This window comes from Hemiscyllium ocellatum, chromosome 21 (genome assembly GCF_020745735.1).
Source record: "Hemiscyllium ocellatum isolate sHemOce1 chromosome 21, sHemOce1.pat.X.cur, whole genome shotgun sequence".
Taxonomy (NCBI): Eukaryota; Metazoa; Chordata; class Chondrichthyes; order Orectolobiformes; family Hemiscylliidae; genus Hemiscyllium; species Hemiscyllium ocellatum.
This window is the reverse complement of record NC_083421.1, coordinates 62,022,008-62,048,453: the sequence shown is the minus strand read 5'-3', so window position 1 is coordinate 62,048,453 and position 26,446 is coordinate 62,022,008. Positions and strand designations below refer to the sequence as shown.

Sequence of the window (26,446 nt, the reverse complement as noted above, 5' to 3'; positions counted from 1 at the left end):
GTGAGAATTTACAATGGTGTGTAAGTGAGTGTGTAAGTATGTGTACTTAGATAAGTGAGAGTTTATAATAATATGTAAGTGAATGTGTAAATGAGTGTATATGAGTGAGAGTTTATAATGCTGTGTAAATTAGTGCCTAAGTGAGTATGTGTAGATAAATGAGTTTACAATGGTGTCTAAGTGAATGTATAAATGAGTGTGTGTGTGAGTGAGAGTTTATAAAGGTGTACAAATGAGTGTGTAAGTGAGTGTGTGTGTGAGAGTTTATAAAGGTGTATAAATGAGTGTGTAAGTGAGTGTGTGTGTGAGTGAGAGTTTATAAAGGTGTACAAATGAGTGTGTAAGTGAGTGTGTGTATGAGTGAGAGTTTATAAAGGTGTATAAATGAGTGTGTAAGTGAGTGTGTGTGTGAGAGTTTATAAAGGTGTATAAATGAGTGTGTAAGTGAGTGTGTGTGTGAGTGAGAGTTTATAAAGATGTATAAATGAGTGTGTAAGTGAGTGTGTGTGTGAGAGAGTTTATAAAGGTGTATAAATGAGTGTGTAAGTGAGTGTGTGTGTGAGTGAGAGTTTATAAAGGTGTATAAATGAGTGTGTAAGTGAATGTGTGTGTGAGAGTTTATAAAGGTGTATAAATGAGTGTGTGATGTGTGTGTGAGAATTTATAAAGGTGTATAACTGAGTGTGTAAGTGAGTGTGTGTGTGAGTGAGAGTTTATAAAGGTGTATAAATGAATGTGTAAGTGAATGTGTGTGTGAGAGTTTATAAAGGTGTATAAATGAGTGTGTGATGTGTGTGAGTGAGAATTTATAAAGGTGTATAACTGAGTGTGTAAGTGAGTGTGTAAGTGAGTGAGAGTTTATAAAGGTGTAGAACTGAGTGTGTAAGTGAGTGTGTGTATTATTTTGCTGGAGCTGTGTTAAAGTGTTTCATGGACTCATTTGCAACAATTAAGGGTTAAAAGGTCTCATAGTTGAATCTCTCGTCACTGGCCTCCGTTCCTTGGCCTAATCTTCATCTCAATGAATTTGAGGGAGTATTGCCATCCAGTCCAGGAGGACCACTCGATACCATCTGCATATGAGATGTGATGGCCCTTCAGATATTGGCCGTTGAGGTTGGAGGTGTGGCAGTTGTGGTACCACCAGGCACCATGGTAAAAAGTAGCACAGTTATTCTCAGAGTGATCATTGTCGTGGTCCTTGGTGGTGAATCTCATACCGTTGTGTTTGATGAGGGAGTCCCCTGATGACAGTAAAAAACAGGGATTACTGCAATGGAACAAACAACACGCAGTTTCTCACGGTGTGCGATTCCTTCCTACTGAAAGTTAAAAATCACCCAACACCGGGTTATAGTCCAACAGGTTTATTTGGAAGCACTAGCTTTCGGAGCGCTGCTCCTTCATCAGGTGGCTAGTGGAGTAGGTTCATAACACAGAGAATTTATAGCAAAAGATTATAGTGTCATACAACTGATGCAATATATTGTACACACCTAACTTGTCTGAACTGAGATGTCACTTTTTTTTTATAAAACCTTAAGTTATCTCAGGAGTGTGACTTGAAAGAAGTTCTGGGATTTACAGATTAATGAACCGAAACTTGATACCCTTCTAAAAGATGAAAGACTTAACAGCAATCTAGGCACATTCAATATATCGCATTAGTTGCATGACACTGATCTTTTGCTATAAATTCTGTGTCCTATGATCCTGCCCCACAACCAGCTGATGAAGAAGCAGCGCTATGTTAATGATATAGAAGATGGTATTAGTAATAACATTAGCAAATTTGCTGATGATACTAAACTGGGTGGCAGGGGGAAATGTGAGGAGGATGTTAGGAGATTACAGGGTGACCTGGACAGGTTAGGTGAGTGGTCAGATGCATGGCAAATGCAGTTTAATGTAGATAAATGTATGGTTATCCACTTTGGTGGCAAGAACAGGAAGGCAGATTACTACCTAAATGGAGTCAAGTTAGGTAAAGGGGCAGTACAGAGAGATTTGGGTGTTCTTGTACACCAGTCAATGAAGGCAAGCATGCAGGTACAGCAGGTAGTGAAGAAGCTAATAGCATGCTGGCCTTCATAACAAGAGGGATTGAGTATAGAAGCAAAGAGGTTCTTCTGCAGCTGTACAGGGCCCTGGTGAGACCACACCTGGAGTACTGTGTGCAGTTCTGGTCTCCAAATTTGAGGAAAGACATTCTGGCTATTGAGGGAGTGCAGCGTAGGTTCACGAGGTCAATACCTGGAATGGCGGGATTACCTTACACTGAAAGACTGGAGCGACTGGGCTTGTATACCCTTGAGTTTAGAAGACTGAGAGGGGATCTGATTGAGACATATAAGATTATTAAAGGATTGGACACTCCGGAGGCAGGAAACATGTTTCCGCTGATGGGTGAGTGCCGAACCAGAGGACACAGCTTAAAAATACGGGGTAGACCATTTAGGACAGAGATGAGGAGAAACTTCTTCACCCAGAGAGTGGTGGCTGTGTGGAATACTCTGCCCCAGAGGGCAGTGGAGGCCCAGTCTCTGGATCCATTTAAGAAAGTGTTGGATAGAGCTCTCAAGGATAGTGGAATCAAGGGTTATGGAGATAAGGCAGGAACAGGATACTGATTAAGGATGATCAGCCATGATCATATTGAATGGTGGTGCAGGCTCGAAGGGCAGAATGGCCTACTCCTGCACCTATTGTCTATTGTCTATTTGAAAGCTTGTATTTCCAAATAAACCTGTTGGACTATAACCTGGTGTTGTGTGATTTTTAACATTGTACACTCAAGTCCAACGCCAGCTCCTCCTCATCATTCCTACAGAAAAGCTGCACCAAAACAACAGTCTGAACTGAAGTGTCTGTCCAACTGTGGTCCTCTCTCTCTTTGGTCTCTATCTCCACCTATCTTTAACTCTCGCCTATCCCTCCCCCCCCCCACTCAATTTTCTGCATAAATACCAACCTTTTCCTAGTTACTACGAGTTCCAAACAAGGGTCGTTGGACCTGAAACATTAACTCCGATTTCTCTCCGCAGATGCTGCCAGACCTGCTGAGATTTTTCAGCAACTTCGGTTTTTGTTTTTATATCTGAAAACCCTTGATTGCTCAACGCATGTTGTGTTATTGGCTGCGACTCAGTCAAGAGCGCTCACTCCACGGACATGAGGACTCAATACAGGCTGCCAATCCCTGCACAGTGCTGAGGGAGTGCCGCACTGTTAGAGGGTCAGTGCTGAGGGAGTGCCGCACTGTCAGAGGGTCAGTACTGAGGGAGTGCTGCATTGTTGGAGGGTCAGTGCTGAGGGAGTACCGCACTGTCAGAGGGTCAGTGCTGAGGGAGTGCCGCTCAGTCAGAGGGTCAGCGCTGAGAGAGTGCCGCACTGTCAGATGGTCAGTGCTGAGGGAGTGCCGCATTGTCAGAGGGTAAGTGCTGAGAGGGTGCTGCTCTGTCGGAGGGTCAGTGCTGAGGGAGTGCCGCTCTGTCGGAGGGTCAGTGCTGAGGGAGTGCCGCTCTGTCGGAGGGTCAGTGCTGAGGGAATGACACTCTGTCGGAGGGTCAGTGCTGAGGGAATGACACTCTGTCGGAGGGTCAGTGCTGAGGGAGTTCCGCTCTGTCGGAGGGTCAGTGCTGAGGGAGTGCCGCACTGCCGGAGGGTCATTGCTGAGGGAGTGCCGCACTGCCGGAGGGTCATTGCTGAGGGAGTGCTGCACTGTCAGAGGGTCAGTGCTGAGGAAGTGCCGTACTGTCAGAGGGTCAGTGCTGAGGGAGTGCAGCACTGTCGGAGGGTCAGTGCTGAGGGAGCGCCGCACTGTCGGAGGGTCAGTGCTGAGGGAGCACTGCACTGTCAGAGGGTCAGTGCTGAGGGAGTGCCGCACTGTCAGAGGGTCAGTGCTGAGGGAGTGCCGTACTGTCGGAGGGTCAGTGCTGAGGGAGCGGGCACAGTTGGAGGGTCAGTGCTGAGGAAGTGCTGTACTGTTGGAGGGTCAGTGCTGAGGGAGTGCCTCACTGTCAGAGGGTCAGTGCTGAGGGAGTACCGCACTGTCAGAGGGTCAGTGCTGAGGGAGTACCGCACTGTCAGAGGGTCAGTGCTGAGGGAGTACCGCACTGTCAGAGGGTCAGGGCTGAGGGAATGTTGCATAGTTGGAGGTATGCTTTTTTGGATGAGACATTAATCTGAGATCGCCTTTGCCCTCTCAGGCGATGTATAAGATCCCTTTATTTCAGAGGAGTATGCAGGTTCTCCCAGGGGTCCTGAACAAAATTTATCTTTGAGCTACAGTCATTAATCGAAATTTGTCTGGTTATTATCATATTCTTGTTTCTGAGAATTTCCTGCTGCCAAATTGGCTTGTATGTCACATTTCTAAAGTCCTGTACGTCACTAATGGCAAGACATCAGTTAGCCTGCATCTGCATCCCTCGCTCCTCGGCATAGCCTCCTTTGCTCATCTCTTCCTTACCCGCAACCCTTCCCCCCTTTGCACCCACCTCAGCTCCTCAATAATCCCATGCCCCCTCATCACCTCCCTGGACCCTATCAGTCAATTAGAAAGGGTGTTAAGATAGACCTGCAGTTCCAGAATACCCCGCCACGGTTAATGGGTAGCCATCTCTCTCTGGGTCAACGGAGAACAGTCCAATCCCAAACGTCCCATACTGAGCATAGGCGGTGCCATTTTCAAAGTCTTCCATCTCTATCCGGAGCTCATAGTGTGACTGAATGGTGAGAGCGTGAATTCGCTTCAGACCTACGGTGAAAGTGAAGACAGTCTGTGAACACGGTGAATCAGGGGCATTGGCTACCTGGAGGGATATAGACATTAGAATGAGTAGTTATCCAGGTCAGAGGGAAGTTACTGTGTGCAGTTCTGGTCTCCAAATTTGAGGAAAGACATTCTGGCTATTGAGGGAGTGCAGCGTAGGTTCACGAGGTCAATTCCTGGAATGGCGGGATTATCTTACACTGAAAGACTGAAGCGACTGGCCTTGTATATCCTTGAGTTTAGGAGACTGAGAGGGGATCTGATTGAGACATATAAGATTATTAAAGGATTGGACACTCTGGAGGCAGGAAACATGTTCCCGCTGATGGGTGAGTGCCGAACCAGAGGACACAGCTTAAAAATACGGGGTAGACCATTTAGGACAGAGATGAGGAGAAACTTCTTCACCCAGAGAGTGGTGGCTGTGTGGAACGCTCTGCCCCAGAGGGCAGTGGAGTTCCAGTCTCTGGATCCATTTAAGAAAGAGTTGGATAGAGCTCTCAAGGATAGTGGAATCAAGGGTTATGGAGATAAGGCAGGAAGAGGATACTGATTCAGGATGATCAGCCATGATCATATTGAATGGTGGTGCAGGCTCGAAGGGCTGAATGGCCTACTCCTGCATCTATTGTCTATTGTCTATTGTTATTGGGTCTCTAGAGAAGGAGGTTAATGGTGTTTGGAGGGTGTTACTAGGAGCAGAGGAGGATTCTAAACCTTACAGCCAATGATCCGTCTGATCTCCTCCTTCCTTTGCTGGGGTGACTGCCCATTGTACAATGAGAAGTCTGTGTGAGCCAGTGAAGGCACACAGGTTTGCAAGAGGAATTTTAATTCCAGAGTCAGGATCGAAATCTGATTGAAGGGGCCACCGCTCGGAAATGTTGTGGCAAATAATGGAAACATTGGGTGATCCTTGAGCACACCTTCCCAATGTCCTACCGAGGAGTAATTCCTGGCTGTTAACTGTCGCTCAATTGGTGACACTTGCAATCATGTGACTGAGGCTGTGAGTGTTTAATTCCTCTACAAATACTTGAGCACAAAATGCAGACGGCTAAGCTGAGTTTAGGAGTACTGTCTTTTTCAGATACGACATTAAACTGAGAACGTATCTCCCCGCTCAATACTGAGGATCTGACCAAAAGAGGGGGTGATTTCCTTGATATCCCAGCTAATATTTAACCCTCAAACAATACCATCGTGGGAAAAAAAAGCAGGTTATGCCATTGTTATTGCATTGCTGTTGGTGAGAGTCTGCTCTGTGGCGTTAACACTGTTTTCCTTACATTTACAACAGTGATTACACTTGAAATGTGCTTAATTGGCTATAAAATAGTTTAGGATCTACTGAGATTGTGAAAAGCACTGTTGAAATGCAATTATTTCTTAATTTCTTCCATGAGGAATTTACCAATTCTCTGCATGGATTAAGTAGCACAGAGAGGAAGATTATGACAATTATGCAGGCAACATACAAACTCCAGTATATATTGACCGAGAGTGAAGAGTGAACCATCTGCCTCACCCTCACTGGAATCCTTCAAAACCATATGTAAGAAATAAATCATCTGCTGCATTTACTCAGGGAATGTATATAAGTTGTTTTGACTACAATACTGAGCAGTGGAACAGATTGAGTTATGCAGCTTTGCGTTCATTGTCCAGAAAATCATCTTTTACCTGCCTGTAATGTTTAATTAGAGAAAGTGAATTGAGTTATAATTCCCACAAATGATTCAAGGGATTGTTGCCCATGACAACGTGCATTAGTTGTCAATGTTTGATCAAACAGGGTCTTGTATTCAAAACTTACCAAGCTCAAATCAGCTGGATTAACCCATCCTCAGTCTGATGGTATTGCTAATCCTGTGGAGTGGGTAATGTGGAATTTATATAATCATAAAAATGCTATCAGCTTCACTCCTTTACCTTGTGGACTTAATGTGATAGGAATCCCATCAATTTTGAACAAGAAACAAGAAAGAAATTGCTCGGAACACCGGGAACACCTGTGGAGAGATGTTCACAGCTGTTCTGAAGAGGAGTGACTGGACCCAAAATATTAACCCTGCTTTCTCTCTCCACAAATGGTGCCAGACCTGCTGAGTTTTCCCAGAAAATTCTGTTTTTCTGTCTGATTCTGAATGAGACATGGGCTGATGTAATTACACGGCATCTCAGCTGATATTTTAGCAGAAATTGTCTGTGGAACATTAGCAGCCAAACCAGTTTTTATGTAAATGAACCACGGTGGCTCAGTGTTTAGCACTGCTGCCTCAGAGACCCAGGTTCGATTCCAGCCTCGGGCGACTGTCTGTTGGAGTTTGTACGTTCTCCCTGTGTCTGTGTGGGTTTCCCCCAGGTACTCCAGTTTCCTCTCACAATCCAAAGATGTGCAGGTTAGATGGATTGACCATGCTAAATTGCCAATTGTGTCCAGGGATGTACAGACTAGATGAGTTAGCCTGGGAAATGCAGGGAATGGGAGGTGGGTCTAGGTGGGATCCTCTTTGCAGTATTGGTGTGAACTTGATGGGACAAATGGCCTACTTCCACATGGTAGGCATCCTATTAGCCATTGACCCAATTACTGTGCGTCAACTATGACTCAGTGAACACACACACACACACACACACACACACTTACCCAACCAATGCTCTCCTGTAATCTTCCCAAAGCCATCCTTGTAAGCATCCCAACCTTGGAAAAAATTCACTGATCCATCCTTTCGCCGTTGAAAAACCTGTGAAAATACAAAGGGATTTGTGCAAAGCTGTGAGATTTAAACAGTGTGAACAAACTCTCAACATTCAATCAAACCAATACCACAAGCTGTGACAACCACTGTTCCCCAGGAACTGTTAGAGTTTGGCAATGACTTTATTTAAAGTTAAGAGGAAGCAGATGGAAGCTATTAATTGTTGAAGCACACACATCTAGGGACCACCTGTAAACCTGAGTGTGGGGTGAAAGGGAGTGACTGAGGCCTGCAAGACAATTTCTCCACAAAAGGAAAGATACACAGATTAGTTTCAATCTTAGCAATGGGCTTGTATTGTGTTAACATTGATAACTAAGGGTAGGAGCTGGAAGGTGGGATTGGAATAGTGAGATTTCTTTTTGTTGGGAAAATGGCTGAAATCAAGTGCAAGGTGTCAGAAAACAGTGTCCTTTGAAGTTGAACCTCCTGATAAATGGAAAAGTGAAGTGGATATGTTGACAGAGTTGAGGGGGAGCATGCTGGCTCATTAGTTAGTGCTGTTGCCTCACAGCACCAGGGACCCAGGCTCAATTCCACCCTTGTCTGTGTGGAGTTTGCACATTCTCCCCATATTTTGTGGGTTTCCTTTGGATGCTCCGGTTTCTTCCCACAGTCCAAAGATGTGCAGGTTAGGCGGATCAGCCATGCTAATTTACTCATAGTGTCCAGAGATGTGCAGACTAGATAGATCAGCCAAGGGAAATGCAGGGTTTCAGGGAAAGGGTGGGAAGGTGGGTTTGGGTGGTATGCTCGTCAGCGAGTCACTGTGGACTCGATAAACTGAATGGCCACCTTCCACGCTGTAGGGATTCTATGAATGAAAAAGAATCATGTGATATAGGCACTTCCTACTGGAAGCTAGATGAGATGTAAAGTATTCTCAGAGCTCGATCACCAATAGTTGGACATTGAGGAAGGTTTGGAAGTCCTAGAAATGTGTGGATCGAGTTGATAATAAAGATGACTTATTAAATGTATTTGAGGCATGGTCAGACTTTGATAAATTTAGAAAGTCAGATGTATACTCAGTTAAAGAATGTAAAATGGAATTTAACAGACCATGTGCAAGATCACTAAGATTCTGCTTGGAGACTCCTAATTCAGTGCTTGCCTTTAAAATGTTGGATTGTACTAATCTGTCAAACATGGATTAACTCCTAACATTAACTGGAGTTCAATTTTCAGAAAGAAAATGCTTTTGGAACAGCTGTTGGCCTTGACTGTTGGACTGGGTCTGTGACAGAACCAACATGATGACCTTATCCTGACCCCTCAATTGTCTGCAGAAGCATCTGTCCATGACACTCTAGGTAAAAGTGACCATCACACTGTCCTTGTGGAGACAAAGTCCTGCCTTCACATTGAGAATAACCTCCATTGTGTTGTGTGTCATTATCATCATGCTAAATAGGACAGACTTCAAACCGATCTAGCAGCTCAAGACTGGGCATCCATGAGGTGCTGTGGTCCATAAACAACAGCAGAACTGTACTCCAGCACAATCTGTAACCTCATAGCCTAATATATCTCCCACTCAGCCATTACCATCAATCCAGGGGATCAACCCTGGTTCAATGGATAGTGCAGGAGGCCATGCCTAAAAATGAGGTGTCATCTTGGTGAAGCTACCAAACAGGACTATTTGCGTGCCAAATGGCATAAACAGCAAGTGATAGACAGAACTGAGGATCCCACAACCAACAGATTAGATCGAAACTCTGCAGTCCTTTCACATCCAGTTGTGAATGGTGGTGGACAATTAAACAGTTTACTACAGGAATAGGCTGCACAATTATCCCCATCCTCAACGATGGAGGAGCCCAGCACATCAGTGCAAAAGATAAGGCCGATGCATTCGCAACGATCTTCAGTCAGAAGTGTCAAGTGGATGATCCATGTTGGGCTCCTCCAGTGCATCACAGATATCAGTCTTCAGCCAATTCAGTTCACTCCATGTGATCTCAAGAAATGGCTGGAGACACTGGATACTGCAATGGCAATGGGCTTTGATAACATTCCGGCAATAATACTGAAGACGTGTGCTGCAGAACTTGCTCCCCCTAGCCAAGCTCTTCCAGTACAGTTATAACACTGGCATCTACCCAACAATATGGAAAATTGCCCAGGTATGTCCTGCACACAAAAAGCAGGACAAATCCAACCCGGCCAATTACTGCCCCATCAGTCTACTCTCAATCATCAGCAAAGTGATGGAAGGGGGTCATCAACAGGGCTATCAAGCAGTACCTGCTCACCAACAACTTGCTTTGTGACATCCAGTTTGGGTTTCCCCAGGGTTACTCAGTTCCTGATCTCATTACAGCCTTGGTTCAAACATGGACAAAAGAGCTGAATTCCAGAGGGGAGGGGAGGGGAGGGGAGGGGAGAGGGACAGTCCTTGACATCAAGGCCGCATTTGATCAAATGTGGCATCAAGGAGCCCTGGCAAAACTGGAATTAATGAGTATCGGAGGGCAAACCCTTCACTGATTGGAGTTATACCTGGCACATAAAAAGATGGTTGTGGATGTTGGAGGTCAGTCATCTTAGCTCCAGGACATCTCTGCAGGAGTCCCTCCGGGGAGCGTGCTAAGTCCAAACATCTTCAGCTGCTTCATCCATGACTTTCCTCTGTCACAAGGTCAGATGTGAGGATGTTCACCGATGATTCCACAATGTTCAGCACCATTCACGACTCCTCAGATACTGACGCAGTCCGTGTTTAATTGCAACAAGATCTGGACAATACACAGGCTTGGGCTGACAGGTGGCAAGTAACATTCACACCATACAAATGCCAGGCAATGACTGTCTCCAATAAAAGATATCTAACCATTGCCCCTTAACATTCAATGGTGTTGCCATCAGTGTCAACATCCTGGAGGTTACCATTGACTCAACTGGACTCAGGACATAAGTACAGTGGGTAGCAGGTCAGAGGCTAGGAATACTGCGGTGAGTAACTCACTTCCTGACTCCCCAAAGCCTACATTGTCTACAAAGCACAAGCCAGGAATGTGATGGAATATTCCCCACTTACCTGGATGGCTGCAGCCCCAACAACGCTCAAGAAGCTTGACACCAGCCAAGGCAAAGCAGCCCAGCGCCACATCCACAAACAACCACTCCCTCCCCCACCGACGCTCAGTAACAGCAGTGTGTACCATGCCCTCTCCCTCCCCCACCGACGCTCAGTAACAGCAGTGTGTACCATCCCCTCCCTCCCCCCACCGACGCTCAGTAACAGCAGTGTGTACCATCACCTCCCTCCCCCACCGACGCTCAGTAACAGCAGTGTGTACCATCCCCTCCCTCCCCCACCGACGCTCAGTAACAGCAGTGTGTACCATGCCCTCTCCCTCCCCCACCGACGCTCAGTAACAGCAGTGTGTACCATCCCCTCCCTCCCCCCACCGACGCTCAGTAACAGCAGTGTGTACCATGCCCTCCCTCCCCCCACCGACGCTCAGTAACAGCAGTGTGTACCATGCCCTCCCTCCCCCCCACCGACGCTCAGTAACAGCAGTGTGTACCATTCCCTCCCTCCCCCCCCACCGACGCTCAGTAACAGCAGTGTGTACCATCCCCTCCCTCCCCCCCACCCACACTCAGTAACAGCAGTGTGTACCATGCCCTCCCTCCCCCCACCGACGCTCAGTAACAGCAGTGTGTACCATGCCCTCCCTCCCCCCACCGACGCTCAGTAACAGCAGTGTGTACCATCCCCTCCCTCCCCCCCACCGACGCTCAGTAACAGCAGTGTGTACCATCCCCTCCCTCCCCCCCACCCACACTCAGTAACAGCAGTGTGTACCATGCCCTCTCCCTCCCACACCGACGCTCAGTAACAGCAGTGTGTACCATCACCTCCCTCCCCCACCGACGCTCAGTAACAGCAGTGTGTACCATGCCCTCCCTCCCCCCACCGACGCTCAGTAACAGCAGTGTGTACCATGCCCTCCCTCCCCCCACCGACGCTCAGTAACAGCAGTGTGTACCATTCCCTCCCTCCCCCCCACCGACGCTCAGTAACAGCAGTGTGTACCATCCCCTCCCTCCCCCCCACCGACGCTCAGTAACAGCAGTGTGTACCATCCCCTCCCTCCCCCCACCGACGCTCAGTAACAGCAGTGTGTACCATCCCCTCCCTCCCCCCACCGACGCTCAGTAACAGCAGTGTGTACCATCCCCTCCCTCCCCCACTGACGCTCAGTAACAGCAGTGTGTACCATCCCCTCCCTCCCCCCACCGACGCTCAGTAACAGCAGGGTGTACCATTCCCTCCCTCCCCCATCGACGCTCAGTAACAGCAGTGTGTACCATCCCCTCCCTCCCCCCACCGACGCTCAGTAACAGCAGTGTGTACCATCCCCTCCCTCCCCCATCGACGCTCAGTAACAGCAGTGTGTACCATCCCCTCCCTCCCCCCACCGACGCTCAGTAACAGCAGTGTGTACCATCCCCTCCCTCCCCCATCGACGCTCAGTAACAGCAGTGTGTACCATCCCCTCCCTCCCTCACCGACGCTCAGTAACAGCAGTGTGTACCATCCCCTCCCTCCCTCACCGACGCTCAGTAACAGCAGTGTGTACCATCCCCTCCCTCCCCCCAACAACGCTCAGTAACAGCAGTGTGTACCATCCCCTCCCTCCCCCACTGACGCTCAGTAACAGCAGTGTGTACCATCCCCTCCCTCCCCCACCGACGCTCAGTAACAGCAGTGTGTACTATCTTTGTGATGCTCTGCAGAAACTCACCAAAGATCCTCAGACAGCACATTCCAAACCTACAACCACTTCTGTCTAAAAGGACAAAGACAGCGAATACATGGAAACATCAGCCCTTGCAAGATCCCCCCCGAGCCGCTCACCATCCTGACTTGGAAATATATTGCTGTTCCTTCACTGTCACTGGGTTAAAATCCTGGAATTCCCTCCCTAAGGGCATTGTGGGGCAACCCACAGTCCATGGGCTGCAGCGGTTCATGAAGGCAGCTCACCCTCACCTTCTCAAGGGGCAACTAGGGATGGGCAATAAATACTGGGCCCAGCCAGCGACCCCCACATCCCAAATTGAGTTTAAAAAAAAGCCTTAAAAAGAAATGAGAAAACGTTTAATTCCTGCAACTTTGTTGGTACAAATGGGAGTGTCAGCAGCACATCACACAAGGAGGGTTCCCTGGAATGGCTTTTCCAGATGTGGGCTACAAACATTTTGCTGAAAGAAGGATCAAAAGCAAAGGGAGTGAGAATAGAGACACATTTGGGAGTGATGTCAGTCAACAGGAGTCAGATTTGGTGGACTGCCAAAGGTAAATGTGATTGTAAGGGGTAAATAATGAGTTACCGTTTCAAATCAACACCAGGAGTGAGGCCGAAGGGGACAGATACAAACAGGAGAGTTACGGACTGGATGAAAAATGGATCTTGAAAGACATCACTGGCTGAAGAAAAGAAATGGCCTCCTTCTGGTGGTGATTTGAGGGAGAGATTGGCGGATTACAGAGTCATAGAGCACAGAAACAGACACTTCAGTCCAACTTGTCCATGCTGAACAGATCTCCTAAATTAATCTAGTTCCATTTGCCCAGCACTTGGCCCATCTCCCTCTAAACCCTTCCTATTCATATACCCATCCAGATGCCTTTTAAGTCTTGTAGTTGTACCAGCCTCCACCACTTCCTCTGTCAGTTTGTTCCATACACGTACCACCCTCTGTGTGAAAAAGTTGCCCCTCAGGTCCCTTTTACATCTTTCCCCTCTCAACTTAAACCTATGCCCTCGAGTTTTGACCTTGACTGTTCACCCGATCTGTTCCCCTCTATAAGGTCACCCTCCAGCCTCCATTTCTAAGGAAGACTGAGTGAGGGCAGGCAAATGGACTCACCACTTTATTGTTTGTTACTGTATCTATAACTGTGAACCCCATCCAGCTGTTTGAACCTGCTCTAGCTTTCTGTTCGATCCTGGCTGACCATCTACCTCAGTGCAGGAATGTGGCACTATCTTATAGAAACAGGAGTAGACCATTCAGCCCCTCAAGCCTGTTCCACCATTCAATGAGATCATGGCTGATCTGTTCCTATCTCCACATCCCCACCTTTGGCCCATATCCTGAACAAAAAATCATCTCCTTATTCCTTGAGGGCACCAGTCTCCAGGAATCGACCGATTTCGGTCTTGAACATGTCCAATGATTGAGGTTCCACTGCCCACTTGAGTAGGGAATTCCACAGATTCACCACCCTCTCAGTGAACAAATGCTTCTTAACCTCAGTTCTAAACGGACCACCCTTTACCTCAAGATGGCATCCTCTAGTTTTAGACTCAGCAGGGAGGGGTAATTTCTGTTTTACATCCCCCCGTCATACCCAGTCTGGGTTGTGTACGTTGCAACGAGGCCTTTGAATCTGAAAGGAATACAAACCCAACCTCTTTTCTTAAAGTAACCTCAGGGTAAACCAGTAGGGCACTCCCTCGATCACAAGTAAATCAATCTTTGGATAAATCTTTGTCCTTGCTTTGTTTTTGAAGAGAGGTTGTAAAGCAGGGACACACAGCTGGCTCCTGAAGACCACTACAACTTGTGAGACCTTGGTTTTTTTTTGTAAACTTGGAACAATGGAACAGTCTGAGTGGGTGTGGCTAGCTCTCACAAATCCAGATTTCTGGGGTTTTCTGGAGCATCTAAAGCCATTGGCATCTCAAAAGAGGTTTTTTTTAGATTAGATTAGATTACTTACAGTGCGGAAACAGGCCCTTCGGCCCAACAAGTCCACACTGACCCGCCGAAGCGCAACCCACCCATTCCCCTACATTTACCCAACACTACGGGCAATTTAGCATGGCCAATTCCCCTGACCTGCACATCTTTGGGAGGAAACCGGAGCACCCGGAGGAAACCCACGCAGACACGTGGAGAACGTGCAAACTCCACACAGACAGTCGCCTGAGTCGGGAATTGAACCCGGGTCTCAGGCGCTGTGAGGTAGCAGTGCTAACCACTGTGCCACCGTGCCACCCACAAGTCTTAACCTTCAGTGAATGATTCCTAGCTGCTCCTTTCTCTGAAATTTCTCTTGATGATTTTTTTTCCTCCTGGATTGGAGAACTGCATGTAAGAATCGGTGTCTGAATTTCTCTTTTTAGCCAAGGGGTGTGGTTATGGGATGTTACTATGTTGGAACAGTTAAATAGTAATAGGTACTGTATCTATTACTCGGTTAAGGTATTCTAAATTCCTCTTTTTTTTGTATTTTATGTGTAGTATTTAACTTAACTGTAGTGTTTTGCTTAACGGTGGGTAGTTTGACCGGTCACATTGCATCTGGAACACCCACTTCACATCCACCTTTAAAATAAGAAAAGGTGAGGTTCTAGGCTACCTTCTTAAAATACTTTGAGGGAGTCCGGTCTGATCCATAACAAGTATACAATATTCAAGGCACAAAATGGAGCTCACTTAGACCTGACGTTGAAAAGAATGAGGTTATAGAAACAAGAATATGCCCCAGAAGATATTATCTCTCGACTGACTTCTTCCAGAGTCCGTCAAAAGACTTGGATGTACTAATCTGACTGCACTGCCTTAATGCTCCATGCCTTTTGAAGTGGAAGGAGAATGTGGAAGCACAGGATTTGCTCAGTCAATGCGCAGGAGCCCCCCTGAGCCATTCTGAGAATTCAGAGCTTCATTAGTGTCAAGACTTGGTGATGCTGAGAAGTGCTAGAGGCTCAGAGCGATGAGATGAAAGCGAAAGCAGAAAAGTTGCTCTGTACACACAGTAGACTCCCCCTCATTGTAAATGTTCACATGGTGTTCACACCTTCTTAAAGAAGCAATGCATCGATGTGATTCTCTTCCAAGCCGTTCTGCCCCCTCAAGTGATTAATCCTCAATCCCTGGAGGTCCCAGGGCAGTTCTGGAAGAGACTGCTTCAATACAACAACTACAACATGCATTTATGTGGTGCCTTTAACATAGCAAAACACGCTAGGGTGATTCAAAAGGGTGGTTCTTGTTATACAGGTCGTTCTTCTACAACATGAGTGGCTGTGTTCTTATTTAACTCTGCATTACAGAGAACTTGCACTTTACAGATAGCGCTTAAAGTGTTGGCGATGTAATCGCGATACAGCCAACACGCGTTTTAAAAGTTCGCACTCTATAAACAATGTCCCCAATTCATCAATCGTGTTACAACGAGTTAGCATTGACAAAACGTGTTACAACAGAATGACCTGTATTATGTCAAGGATTGCAGAACAGATAGAACTGTAACTTTAAGACAGTCATACGACATTACAAAGATATTGGCAAGGAGAGAATGGAATGGGATTTGGTCCGATAATGGATTTTCACCGGAAAAACTTTGAAAATTGATTTTCAAAGCTGGAAAGCTGAATAGGAACTTACAAACTCAGCCCCTCAAACCTGCTGTGCTATTCAATAAGATTATAATGATCAGATTCACTCCTCAACTCCATTTTCCTTTAACCCTTCATATTCTTTGACTCCTTTGCTAGTTAAAAATCTGTCTTCCTCTAAGGAACAGCGCTCCGAAAGCTAGTGCTTTCAGATAGACCTGTTGGATTGTAACCTGGTGATTTTTAACTTTGATTCCGCTTCCCTGACCCCTTCCAGACCAACACCAGCTCCTCAACATCCTGCCTTAAATATAGGTAATGTCCCAACCCCCACTGTTCTTTGGGGAAGAGAATTTCACAAAAGATAACACCCTCTCAGATTCTGTTGTACCTACACCCCCCCAGGATCTAATGTGTTTCAATAAGCTAAGCTTTCATTTTTCTAAACTCTGATAGCTACAGACCCTGACTCAAGCAAACATTTTTCACAAGAGAGCACCTTCACCCAGGCAATACTTACAGTCCAACCTCCTCCAGCTAGTGTCATATCGCAGGAGACCTGGAATCCAGCTGGATAATGGGCTGGAAAAATGGAATAGATTCCATCCTGTGTGTGGCCACTCATGTAGATATCATAACAGTCTCGAGGGCGGGGAGCTATGAAACATTTCCAAAGGAGAGAAAAGATGGATTATGAAACTAATTTATAATGTTCGTTGAAAATGGTAATGATTATTAAACATTAGAAAGGTGGAGAGCAAAATTGAATTGTTGCGTTTATATAGCACCTCAAGCATATCCCAAGGAGCTTCACAGTCAATAAAGCACCCTCTAAACTGTTGCCACTGTTCTCCTTCGGGATATCCAGCAGCCAATGTGTACACAGCAGGATTCCACAGGGCAGAATGTGAGAATGAGTGGGTTTGTTGTTTTTGTGATATTGATTGAAGATTATGCATTGACCAGGGACATGTGGAGAGTCTCGGTTTAATGTCCTTTCCAAAAGACAGCAGATCCAATAGTGCGGCACTCCCTCAGCACTGACCCTCTGACAGTGCAGCACTCCGTCAGCACTGACCCTCTGACAGTGCCCCACTCCCTCAGCACTGACCCTCTGACATTGCAGCACTCCCTCAGCACTGACCCTCTGACAGTGTGGCACTCCCTCAGCACTGACCCTCTGACATTGCAGCACTCCCTCAGCACTGACCCTCCGACAGTACGCCACTCCCTCAGCACTGACCCTCCGACAGTGCACCACTCCCTCAGCACTGACCCTCCGACAGTGCCCACTCCCTCAGCACTGACCCTCTGACAGTGCCCCACTCCCTCAGCACTGACCATCTGACAGTGTGGCACTCCCTCAGCACTGACCCTCTGACAGTGCGACACTCCCTCAGCACTGACCCTCTGACATTGCGGCACTCCCTCAGCACTGACCCTCCGACAGTGCAGCACTCCATCAGCACTGACCCTCTGACAGTGTGGCACTCCCTCAGCACTGATCCTCCGACAGCACGCCACTCCCTCAGCACTGACCCTCCGACAGTATAGTGCTCCCTCAGCACTGACCCTCCGACAGTGCCCACTCCCTCAGCACTGACCCTCCGACAGTATAGCGCTCCCTCAGCACTGACCCTCCGACAGTGCCCACTCCCTCAGCACTGACCCTCCGACAGTGCCCACTCCCTCAGCACTGACCCTCCGACAGTGTGGCACTCCCTCAGCACTGACCCTCTGACAGTGCAGCACTCCGTCAGCACTGACCCTCCGACAGTATAGCGCTCCCTCAGCACTGACCCTCTGACAGTGCAGCACTCCGTCAGCACTGACCCTCTGACAGTGTGGCACTCCCTCAGCACTGACCCAGTATCGAGTTGTGAGGCCCACTCAGTACTAACCCTCTGTGCAGAACTCCTGCAGTAATGTGTTAGCATGTCAGCCTGGATTATGTGCTGAAGCCTTTGGAAGCCTCACCCTAAACCTACACCCTCTCATTCTGGACTCCCCCACCATAGGGAAGGTCTTTATCTATTTACCCTATCCATGCCCCTCATAATTTTGTAAACCTCTATAAGGTCACCACTCAGCCATTGGAAGCTGCAGGGAAAACAGCCCCAGCCTGTGCAGCCTCTCCCTGTCGCTCAAACCCTCCAACCCTGGCAACATCCTTGTAAATCTTTTCTGAACCCTTTCAATTTTGACAACTTATGGTGCTATATAAATGTGGAGAAAGTGAGGACTGCAGATGCTGGAGATCAGAGTCGAGAGTATGGTGCTGGAAAAGTACAGCAGGTCAGGCAGCATCCGAGGAGCAGGAGAGTCGATGTTTCAAGTATAAGCCCTTTAGCAGGAATGGCATTCCTGATTAAGGGCTTTTGCTGGAAACATTGATTCTCCTGCTCCTTGGATGCTGCCTGACCTGCTGTACATTTCCAGCACCACACTTTAAACTGCTATATAAATGTATATTGTTATTGCATGTTTAGGTTTGTTAGTGATGGCCCATGCATAATTCAGTAATATTCATCAGGGAACCTCAATGCAATGGTACAGTGATAACGCCCCTGGGCTAGTCATCCACAACACCATGCAAGGGTGTGACTCTCACCGTGACATCATCATTACCATTGCAGCCATTGTCGATTGTTGTAAGATTTGATTCCAGCCTCTGGCGACCGTCTGTGTGGAGTTTGCACGTTCCCCCCTGTGGGTTTCCTTCAAGAGCTCCAGTTTCCTCCCACAATCCAAAGATGTGCAGGCTAGGTGGATTAGCCATAAGAAATGTGGGGTTGCAGGGACAGGGTAGAGGGTGTGTCTGGGAGGGTTGGTGTGGACTTGATGGGCTGAATGGCCTGTTTCCACACTATGGGGATTCTAATTTTAAAAATCCCACATAATGGACAGACGTTTACCTGCTCTCTGAAAGGTCCCTGGCAAAACACTTAAAACACTTTTGGGTGGCACAGTGGTTAGCACTGCTGCCTCACAGCGCCAGGGACCCGGGTTCAATTCCTGCCTCAGGCGACTGACTGTGTGGAGTTTGCACATTCTCCCCGTGTCTGCGTGGGTTTCCTCCGGGTGCTCTGGTTTCCTCCCACAGTCCAAAGATGTACGGGTCAGGTGAATTGGCCATGCTAAATTGCCCGTAGTGTTAGGTGAAAGGGTAAATGTAGGGGTGGGTTGTGGGTCGGTGTGGACGTGTTGGGCCGAAGGGCCTGTTTCCACACTGTGAGTAATCTAATCTAATCTAATCAACAAGGAGCCATTAGAGATGGGCAATAAACATTGTCCCAGGCAGTAACACCCATATCCCATTAACAAATTTCAAAAATACTTACGCCACTGACTGCCTGCCTGTCTGAGTTTGCTCCTATTGCTGTTTCAGTCCCACTCTTTGTGTGTATGGACTGCTCTTCTGAAATACTTGCATGGCCCTGACTTGGTTGGATAAGCCATAGAACTGGCTCAGTGGGTTGGACCATCTCTGAGTCAGTCAGTTGTGGATCCGAGTTGAACCCCTGAGATTTGAGGCAGGGTCACTCTGCCCAGTATTACCCTGCCGAGGGTGTGCTGGACTGTCAGCGGTGCAGTGTCTCGGATGAAATATTAAACTGAGATCCTGTCTGCCATCTCAAGCAGATCCCACAGGCAGTAATTCAGAACACGCTTTCAGGACAGTACTTATCCCTCAACAAATTCAACTAAAAAAAGAGTTTTGCCACACTGAGGCTGCCTTCTTTGGGATTTTGCTGTGTGCAAATTGGTTGCTGCATACTCTACATGGCAGCAGTGACTGCTCTTTATTATCTGGGAGACATTGGAAGATATCCTGAGGTTGTGAGAGATTTATTTTATTTCTTACTCTCTGTCTCTCTGTATTTTTCTCAGTTATGGATGACTATCTCCCAGGAAAGTGGGTCAAAGTTGGACAGGATGGCTGATGTTCCAGGAAGGATGGAGGAGGTGATGGGATGAGGCACAGCAGGGGTATGGAACTCACCATTTGGGCAAACCCGGGGGTGCTCTCTGCTGGGCCCCCTCATCAGGTCAGCCTTGCCCTGGGACCTGGCAGCTCCTCCCAGATGTCCTCGCTGGAGAGAGTTGAGTGTGTCACCCACTGAACCCACCACCTTGGCCAGGTTCACCTGTGTCTGTGAAAGCAGCTGCGACGGAAGAGAATGAGCTCAACGGGAACACATCCCCCACATCCCATCCCCACACCCCACATCTCCCACCCCCCACCCCCCACACCCCATCCCCACACCCCACATCCCCCACCCCCCACCCCCCACACCCCATCCCCACACCCCACATCCCCCACCCCCCACCCCCCATCCCCACACCCCATCCCCACCCCCCACACCCCATCCCCACACCCCACACCCCATCCCCCACACCCCACACCCCATCCCATACCCCATCCCCCACTCCCCACACCCCATCCCCCACACCCCACACCCCATCCCACACACCCCACACCCCATCCCATACCCCATCCCCCACACCCCACACCCCATCCCCCACACCCCACACCCCATCCCACATCCCATCCCACACACCCCACACTCCACACCCCACACCCCATCCCCCATACCCCACACCTCATCCCACACCCCATCCCCCATACCCCATCCCCCATACCCCATCCCCCACACCTCATCCCACACCCCATCCCCCACACCCCATCCCCCATCCCATCCCCCATCCCCCACACCCCATCCCCACACCCCACACCCCCTCCCCCACACCCCACACCCCCTCCCCCACACCCCACACCCCCTCCCCACACCCCATCCCCCACACCCCACACCCCCTCCCCACACCCCATCCCCCACACCCCACACCCCCTCCCCACACCCCACACCCCCTCCCCACACCCCACACCCCCTCCCCACACCCCATCCCCCACACACCACACCCCATCCCCCACACCCCATCCCCACACACCCCCTCCCCACACCCCATCCCCCACACACCACACCCCATCCCCACACCCCATCCCCCACACCCCATCCCCCACACCCCACACCCCACACCCCACACCCCATTCCCCAAACCCCACGCCCCATCCCCCACACCCCACACCCCATCCCCACACACCCCACACCCCACACCTCATCCCCAAACCCCACACCCCACACCCCACGCCCCATCCCCCACACCCCACACCACATCCTTCACACCCCACCCCCCTCACCCCACACCCCACAGTCCTCACCCCCCATCCCACACACTCTATCCCCATCCCCCAAACCCCACACCCCACCCCCCACAGCCCATCCCCACACCCCATCCCCATCCCCCACACCCCACACCCCACAGTCCTCACCCCCCATCCCACACACTCTATCCCCACACCCCACACCCCATCCCCACACCCCACACCCCACACCCAATCCCCACACCCCATCCCCCACACCCAATCCCCACACCCCACACCCCATCCCCACACTCCATCCCCACACCCCACACCCCATCCCCCACACCCAATCCCCACACCCCACACCCCATCCCCACACCTCATCCCCACACCCCACACCCCATCCCCCACACCCCTCACCCCACACCCTATCCCCACACCCCACACCCCACGCCCCATCCCCCACACCCCATCCCCACACCCCACATCCCCCACCCCCCACACCCCATCCCCACACCCCACATCCACCACCCCCCACCCCCCACACCCCATCCCCACACCCCACATCCACCACCCCCCACCCCCCACACCCCACATCCCCCACCCCCCACCCCCCACACCCCATCCCCACCCCCCACACCCCATCCCCACACCCCATCCCCCACACCCCACACCCCATCCCATACCCCATCCCCCACTCCCCACACCCCATCCCCACACCCCACACCCCACCCCCCACACCCCACACCCCATCCCCACACCCCACACCCCATCCCACACACCCCATCCCCCACATCCCACACCCCATCCCATACCCCATCCCCCACACCCCATCCCCCACACCCCACACCCCATCCCATACACCCCATCCCCCACACCCCACATCCCATCCCACACACCCCACACTCCACACCCCACACCCCATCCCCCATACCCCACACCCCATCCCCCATACCCCATCCCCCACACCCCACACCCCATCCCACACCCCATCCCCCATACCCCATCCCCCACACCCCACACCCCATCCCACACCCCATCCCCCATACCCCATCCCCCACACCCCACACCCCATCCCCCACACCCCACACCACATCCTTCACACCCCACCCCCCATACCCCATCCCCCACACCCCATCCCCACACCCCACACCCCATCCCCCATCCCCCACACCCCATCCCCATCCCCCACACCCCATCCCCACACCCCACACCACATCCCCCATCCCCCACACCCCATCCCCACACCCCACACCACATCCTTCACACCCCACCCCCCATACCCCATCCCCCACACCCCATCCCCACACCCCACACCCCATCCCCCATACCCCATCCCCCACACCCCACACCCCATCCCACACCCCATCCCCACACCCCACACCCCATCCCCCATCCCCCACACCCCATCCCCACACCCCACACCCCATCCCCCACACCCCACACCCCATCCCCCACACCCCACACCCCCTCCCCACACCCCATCCCCCACACACCACACCCCATCCCCACACCCCACACCCCATCCCCCACACCCCATCCCCACACCCACCACACCCCACACCCCATTCCCCAAACCCCACGCCCCATCCCCCACACCCCATCCCCCACACCCCCACACCCCACACCCCATCCCCCACACCCCACACCCCATCCCCCACACCCCACACCCCATCCCCACACCCCATCCCCCACACCCCACACCCCATCCCCACACCCCATCCCCCACACCCCATCCCCCACACCCCACACCCCACACCCCATTCCCCAAACCCCACGCCCCATCCCCCACACCCCATCCCCCACACCCCACACCCCACACCCCATTCCCCAAACCCCACGCCCCATCCCCCACACCTCATCCCCAAACCCCACACCCCACGCCCCATCCCCCACACTCTATCCCCATCCCCCAAACCCCACCCCCCACCCCCCACAGCCCATCCCCCACACTCTATCCCCACACCCCATCCCCATCCCCCACACCCCACACCACATCCTTCACACCCCACCCCCCTCACCCCACACCCCACAGTCCTCACCCCCCATCCCACACACTCTATCCCCACACCCCACACCCCATCCCCACACCCCACACCCCACACCCCACACCCAATCCCCACACCCCATCCCCCTCACCCAATCCCCACACCCCACACTCCATCCCCATACCCCACACCCCATCCCCCACACCCAATCCCCACACCCCACACCCCATCCCCACACCCCACACCCCATCCCCCACATCCCATCCCCCACACCCTATCCCCACACCCCACACCCCACGCCCCATCCCCCACACCCCATCCCCCACACCCTATCCCCACGCCCCATCCCCACACCCCATCCCCCACACCCCACACCCCATCCCCACACCCCACACCCCATCCCCACACCCCATCCCCACACCCCACATCCCCCACCCCCCACCCCCCACACCCCATCCCCACACCCCACATCCACCACCCCCCACCCCCCACACCCCACATCCCCCACCCCCCACCCCCCACACCCCATCCCCACCCCCCACACCCCATCCCCACACCCCATCCCCCACACCCCACACCCCATCCCATACCCCATCCCCCACTCCCCACACCCCATCCCCACACCCCACACCCCACCCCCCACACCCCACACCCCATCCCACACACCCCATCCCCCACATCCCACACCCCATCCCATACCCCATCCCCCACACCCCATCCCCCACACCCCACACCCCATCCCATACACCCCATCCCCCACACCCCATCCCCCACACCCCACACCCCATCCCATACACCCCATCCCCCACACCCCACACCCCATCCCATACACCCCATCCCCCACACCCCATCCCCCACACCCCACACCCCATCCCATACACCCCATCCCCCACACCCCACACCCCATCCCATACCCCATCCCCCACTCCCCACACCCCATCCCCACACCCCACACCCCACCCCCCACACCCCACACCCCATCCCCCACACCCCATCCCCCACACCCCACACCCCATCCCATACACCCCATCCCCCACACCCCACATCCCATCCCACACACCCCACACTCCACACCCCACACCCCATCCCCCATACCCCACACCCCATCCCCCATACCCCATCCCCCACACCCCACACCCCATCCCACACCCCATCCCCCATACCCCATCCCCCACACCCCATCCCCACACCCCATCCCACACCCCATCCCCCATCCCCCACACCCCATCCCCACACCCCACACCCCATCCCCCACACCCCACACCCCATCCCCCACACCCCACACCCCCTCCCCACACCCCATCCCCCACACCCCACACCCCCTCCCCACACCCCATCCCCCACACACCACACCCCATCCCCACACCCCACACCCCATCCCCCACACCCCATCCCCACACCCACCACACCCCATCCCCACACCCCATCCCCCACACCCCATCCCCACACCCCATCCCCCACACCCCACACCCCATCCCCACACCCCATCCCCCACACCCCATCCCCCACACCCCACACCCCACACCCCATTCCCCAAACCCCACGCCCCATCCCCCACACCCCATCCCCACACCCCACACCCCATCCCCACACCCCACACCCCATCCCCACACCCCACACCTCATCCCCAAACCCCACACCCCACGCCCCATCCCCCACACTCTATCCCCATCCCCCAAACCCCACCCCCCACCCCCCACAGCCCATCCCCCACACTCTATCCCCACACCCCATCCCCATCCCCCCACACCCCACACCACATCCTTCACACCCCACCCCCCTCACCCCACACCCCACAGTCCTCACCCCCCATCCCACACACTCTATCCCCACACCCCACACCCCATCCCCACACCCCACACCCCACACCCCACACCCAATCCCCACACCCCATCCCCCTCACCCAATCCCCACACCCCACACTCCATCCCCATACCCCACACCCCATCCCCCACACCCAATCCCCACACCCCACACCCCATCCCCACACCCCACACCCCATCCCCCACATCCCATCCCCCACACCCTATCCCCACACCCCACACCCCACGCCCCATCCCCCACACCCCATCCCCCACACCCTATCCCCACACCCCATCCCCACACCCCACGCCCCATCCCCACACCCCATCCCCCACACCCCACACCCCATCCCCACACCCCACACCCCATCCCCACACCCCATCCCCCACACCCCACACCCCATCCCCACACCCCACACCCATCCCCACACCCCATCCCCACACCCCACACCCCATCCCCACACCCCATCCCCCACACCCCATCCCCCACGCCCCATCCCCCACACCCCACCCCCACACCCCACGCCCCATCCCCACACCCCATCCCCACACCCCACGCCCCATCCCCACACCCCATCCCCCACACCCCACGCCCCATCCCCACACCCCATCCCCACACCCCACGCCCCATCCCCACACCCCATCCCCCACACCCCACGCCCCATCCCCACACCCCATCCCCCACACCCCACGCCCCATCCCCACGCCCCATCCCCACACCCCATCCCCCACACCCCACACCCAATCCCCAACACCCCATCCCCACGCTCCGTCCCCACACCCCATCCCCACACCCTATCCCCCACATCCCACACCCCACACCCCATCCCCACGCCCCATCCCCACACTCCGTCCCCACACCCACACCCCATCCCCACACCCGTTCCCCACACCCCACACCCCATACCCCATCCCCCACACCCAATCCCCACACCCCACATCCCATCCCCACACCCCACACCCCATCCCCACACCCCACGCCCCATCCCCACACCCCATCCCCACACCCCACACCCCATCCCCACACCCTATCCCCCACACCCCATCCCTACACCCGTTCCCCACACCCCACACCCCATCCCCCACACTATCCCCACACCCCACACCCCTCACCCCACACCCCTCACCCCACACCCTATCCCCACACCCCATCCCCACACCCCACACCCCACGCCCCATCCCCCACACCCCACACCCTATCCCCCACACCCTATCCCCCACACCCTATCCCCACGCCCCATCCCCCACACCCCATCCCCACACCCCCCACCCCATCCCCACGCCCCACACCCTATCCCCACGCCCCACACCCCATCCCCCACACCCCACACCCCACACCCCATCCCCCACACTCTATCCCCATCCCCCACACCCCACACCCCATCCCCCACACTCTATCCCCATCCCCCACACCCCACACCCCATCCCCCACACCCCACACCCCATTCCCCACATCCTACACCCCATCCCCACACCCCATACCCCATCCCCCACACCCCATCCCCCACGCCCCACCCTCTACACCTCACACCCTACACACCATCCCCCACACTCATCACCCACACCACTTCCTCCTAGCAAGGTCAGTGTGTTGATGTGTGTAACTCT

The 26,446-nt window shown here is 52.6% G+C and overlaps 1 protein-coding gene across 1 annotated transcript in view; it reads right to left on the bottom strand.

The window, feature by feature from the left end:
• Nucleotides 1-850: 850 nt before the first annotated feature.
• Nucleotides 851-26,446, bottom strand: part of LOC132825769 (fibrinogen C domain-containing protein 1-like) — a 101,666-nt gene continuing 76,070 nt past the window's right edge. Inside the window, exons 3-7 of the mRNA XM_060841233.1 lie at nt 19,909-20,071; nt 16,426-16,562; nt 7,425-7,521; nt 4,580-4,759; nt 851-1,244 (exon numbers count right to left, since the gene is read on the bottom strand). Coding sequence (XP_060697216.1) covers nt 985-1,244; nt 4,580-4,759; nt 7,425-7,521; nt 16,426-16,562; nt 19,909-20,071 — 837 coding nt within the window. The 3' untranslated portion in view covers nt 851-984. The remainder of the gene's footprint in view (nt 1,245-4,579; nt 4,760-7,424; nt 7,522-16,425; nt 16,563-19,908; nt 20,072-26,446) is intronic.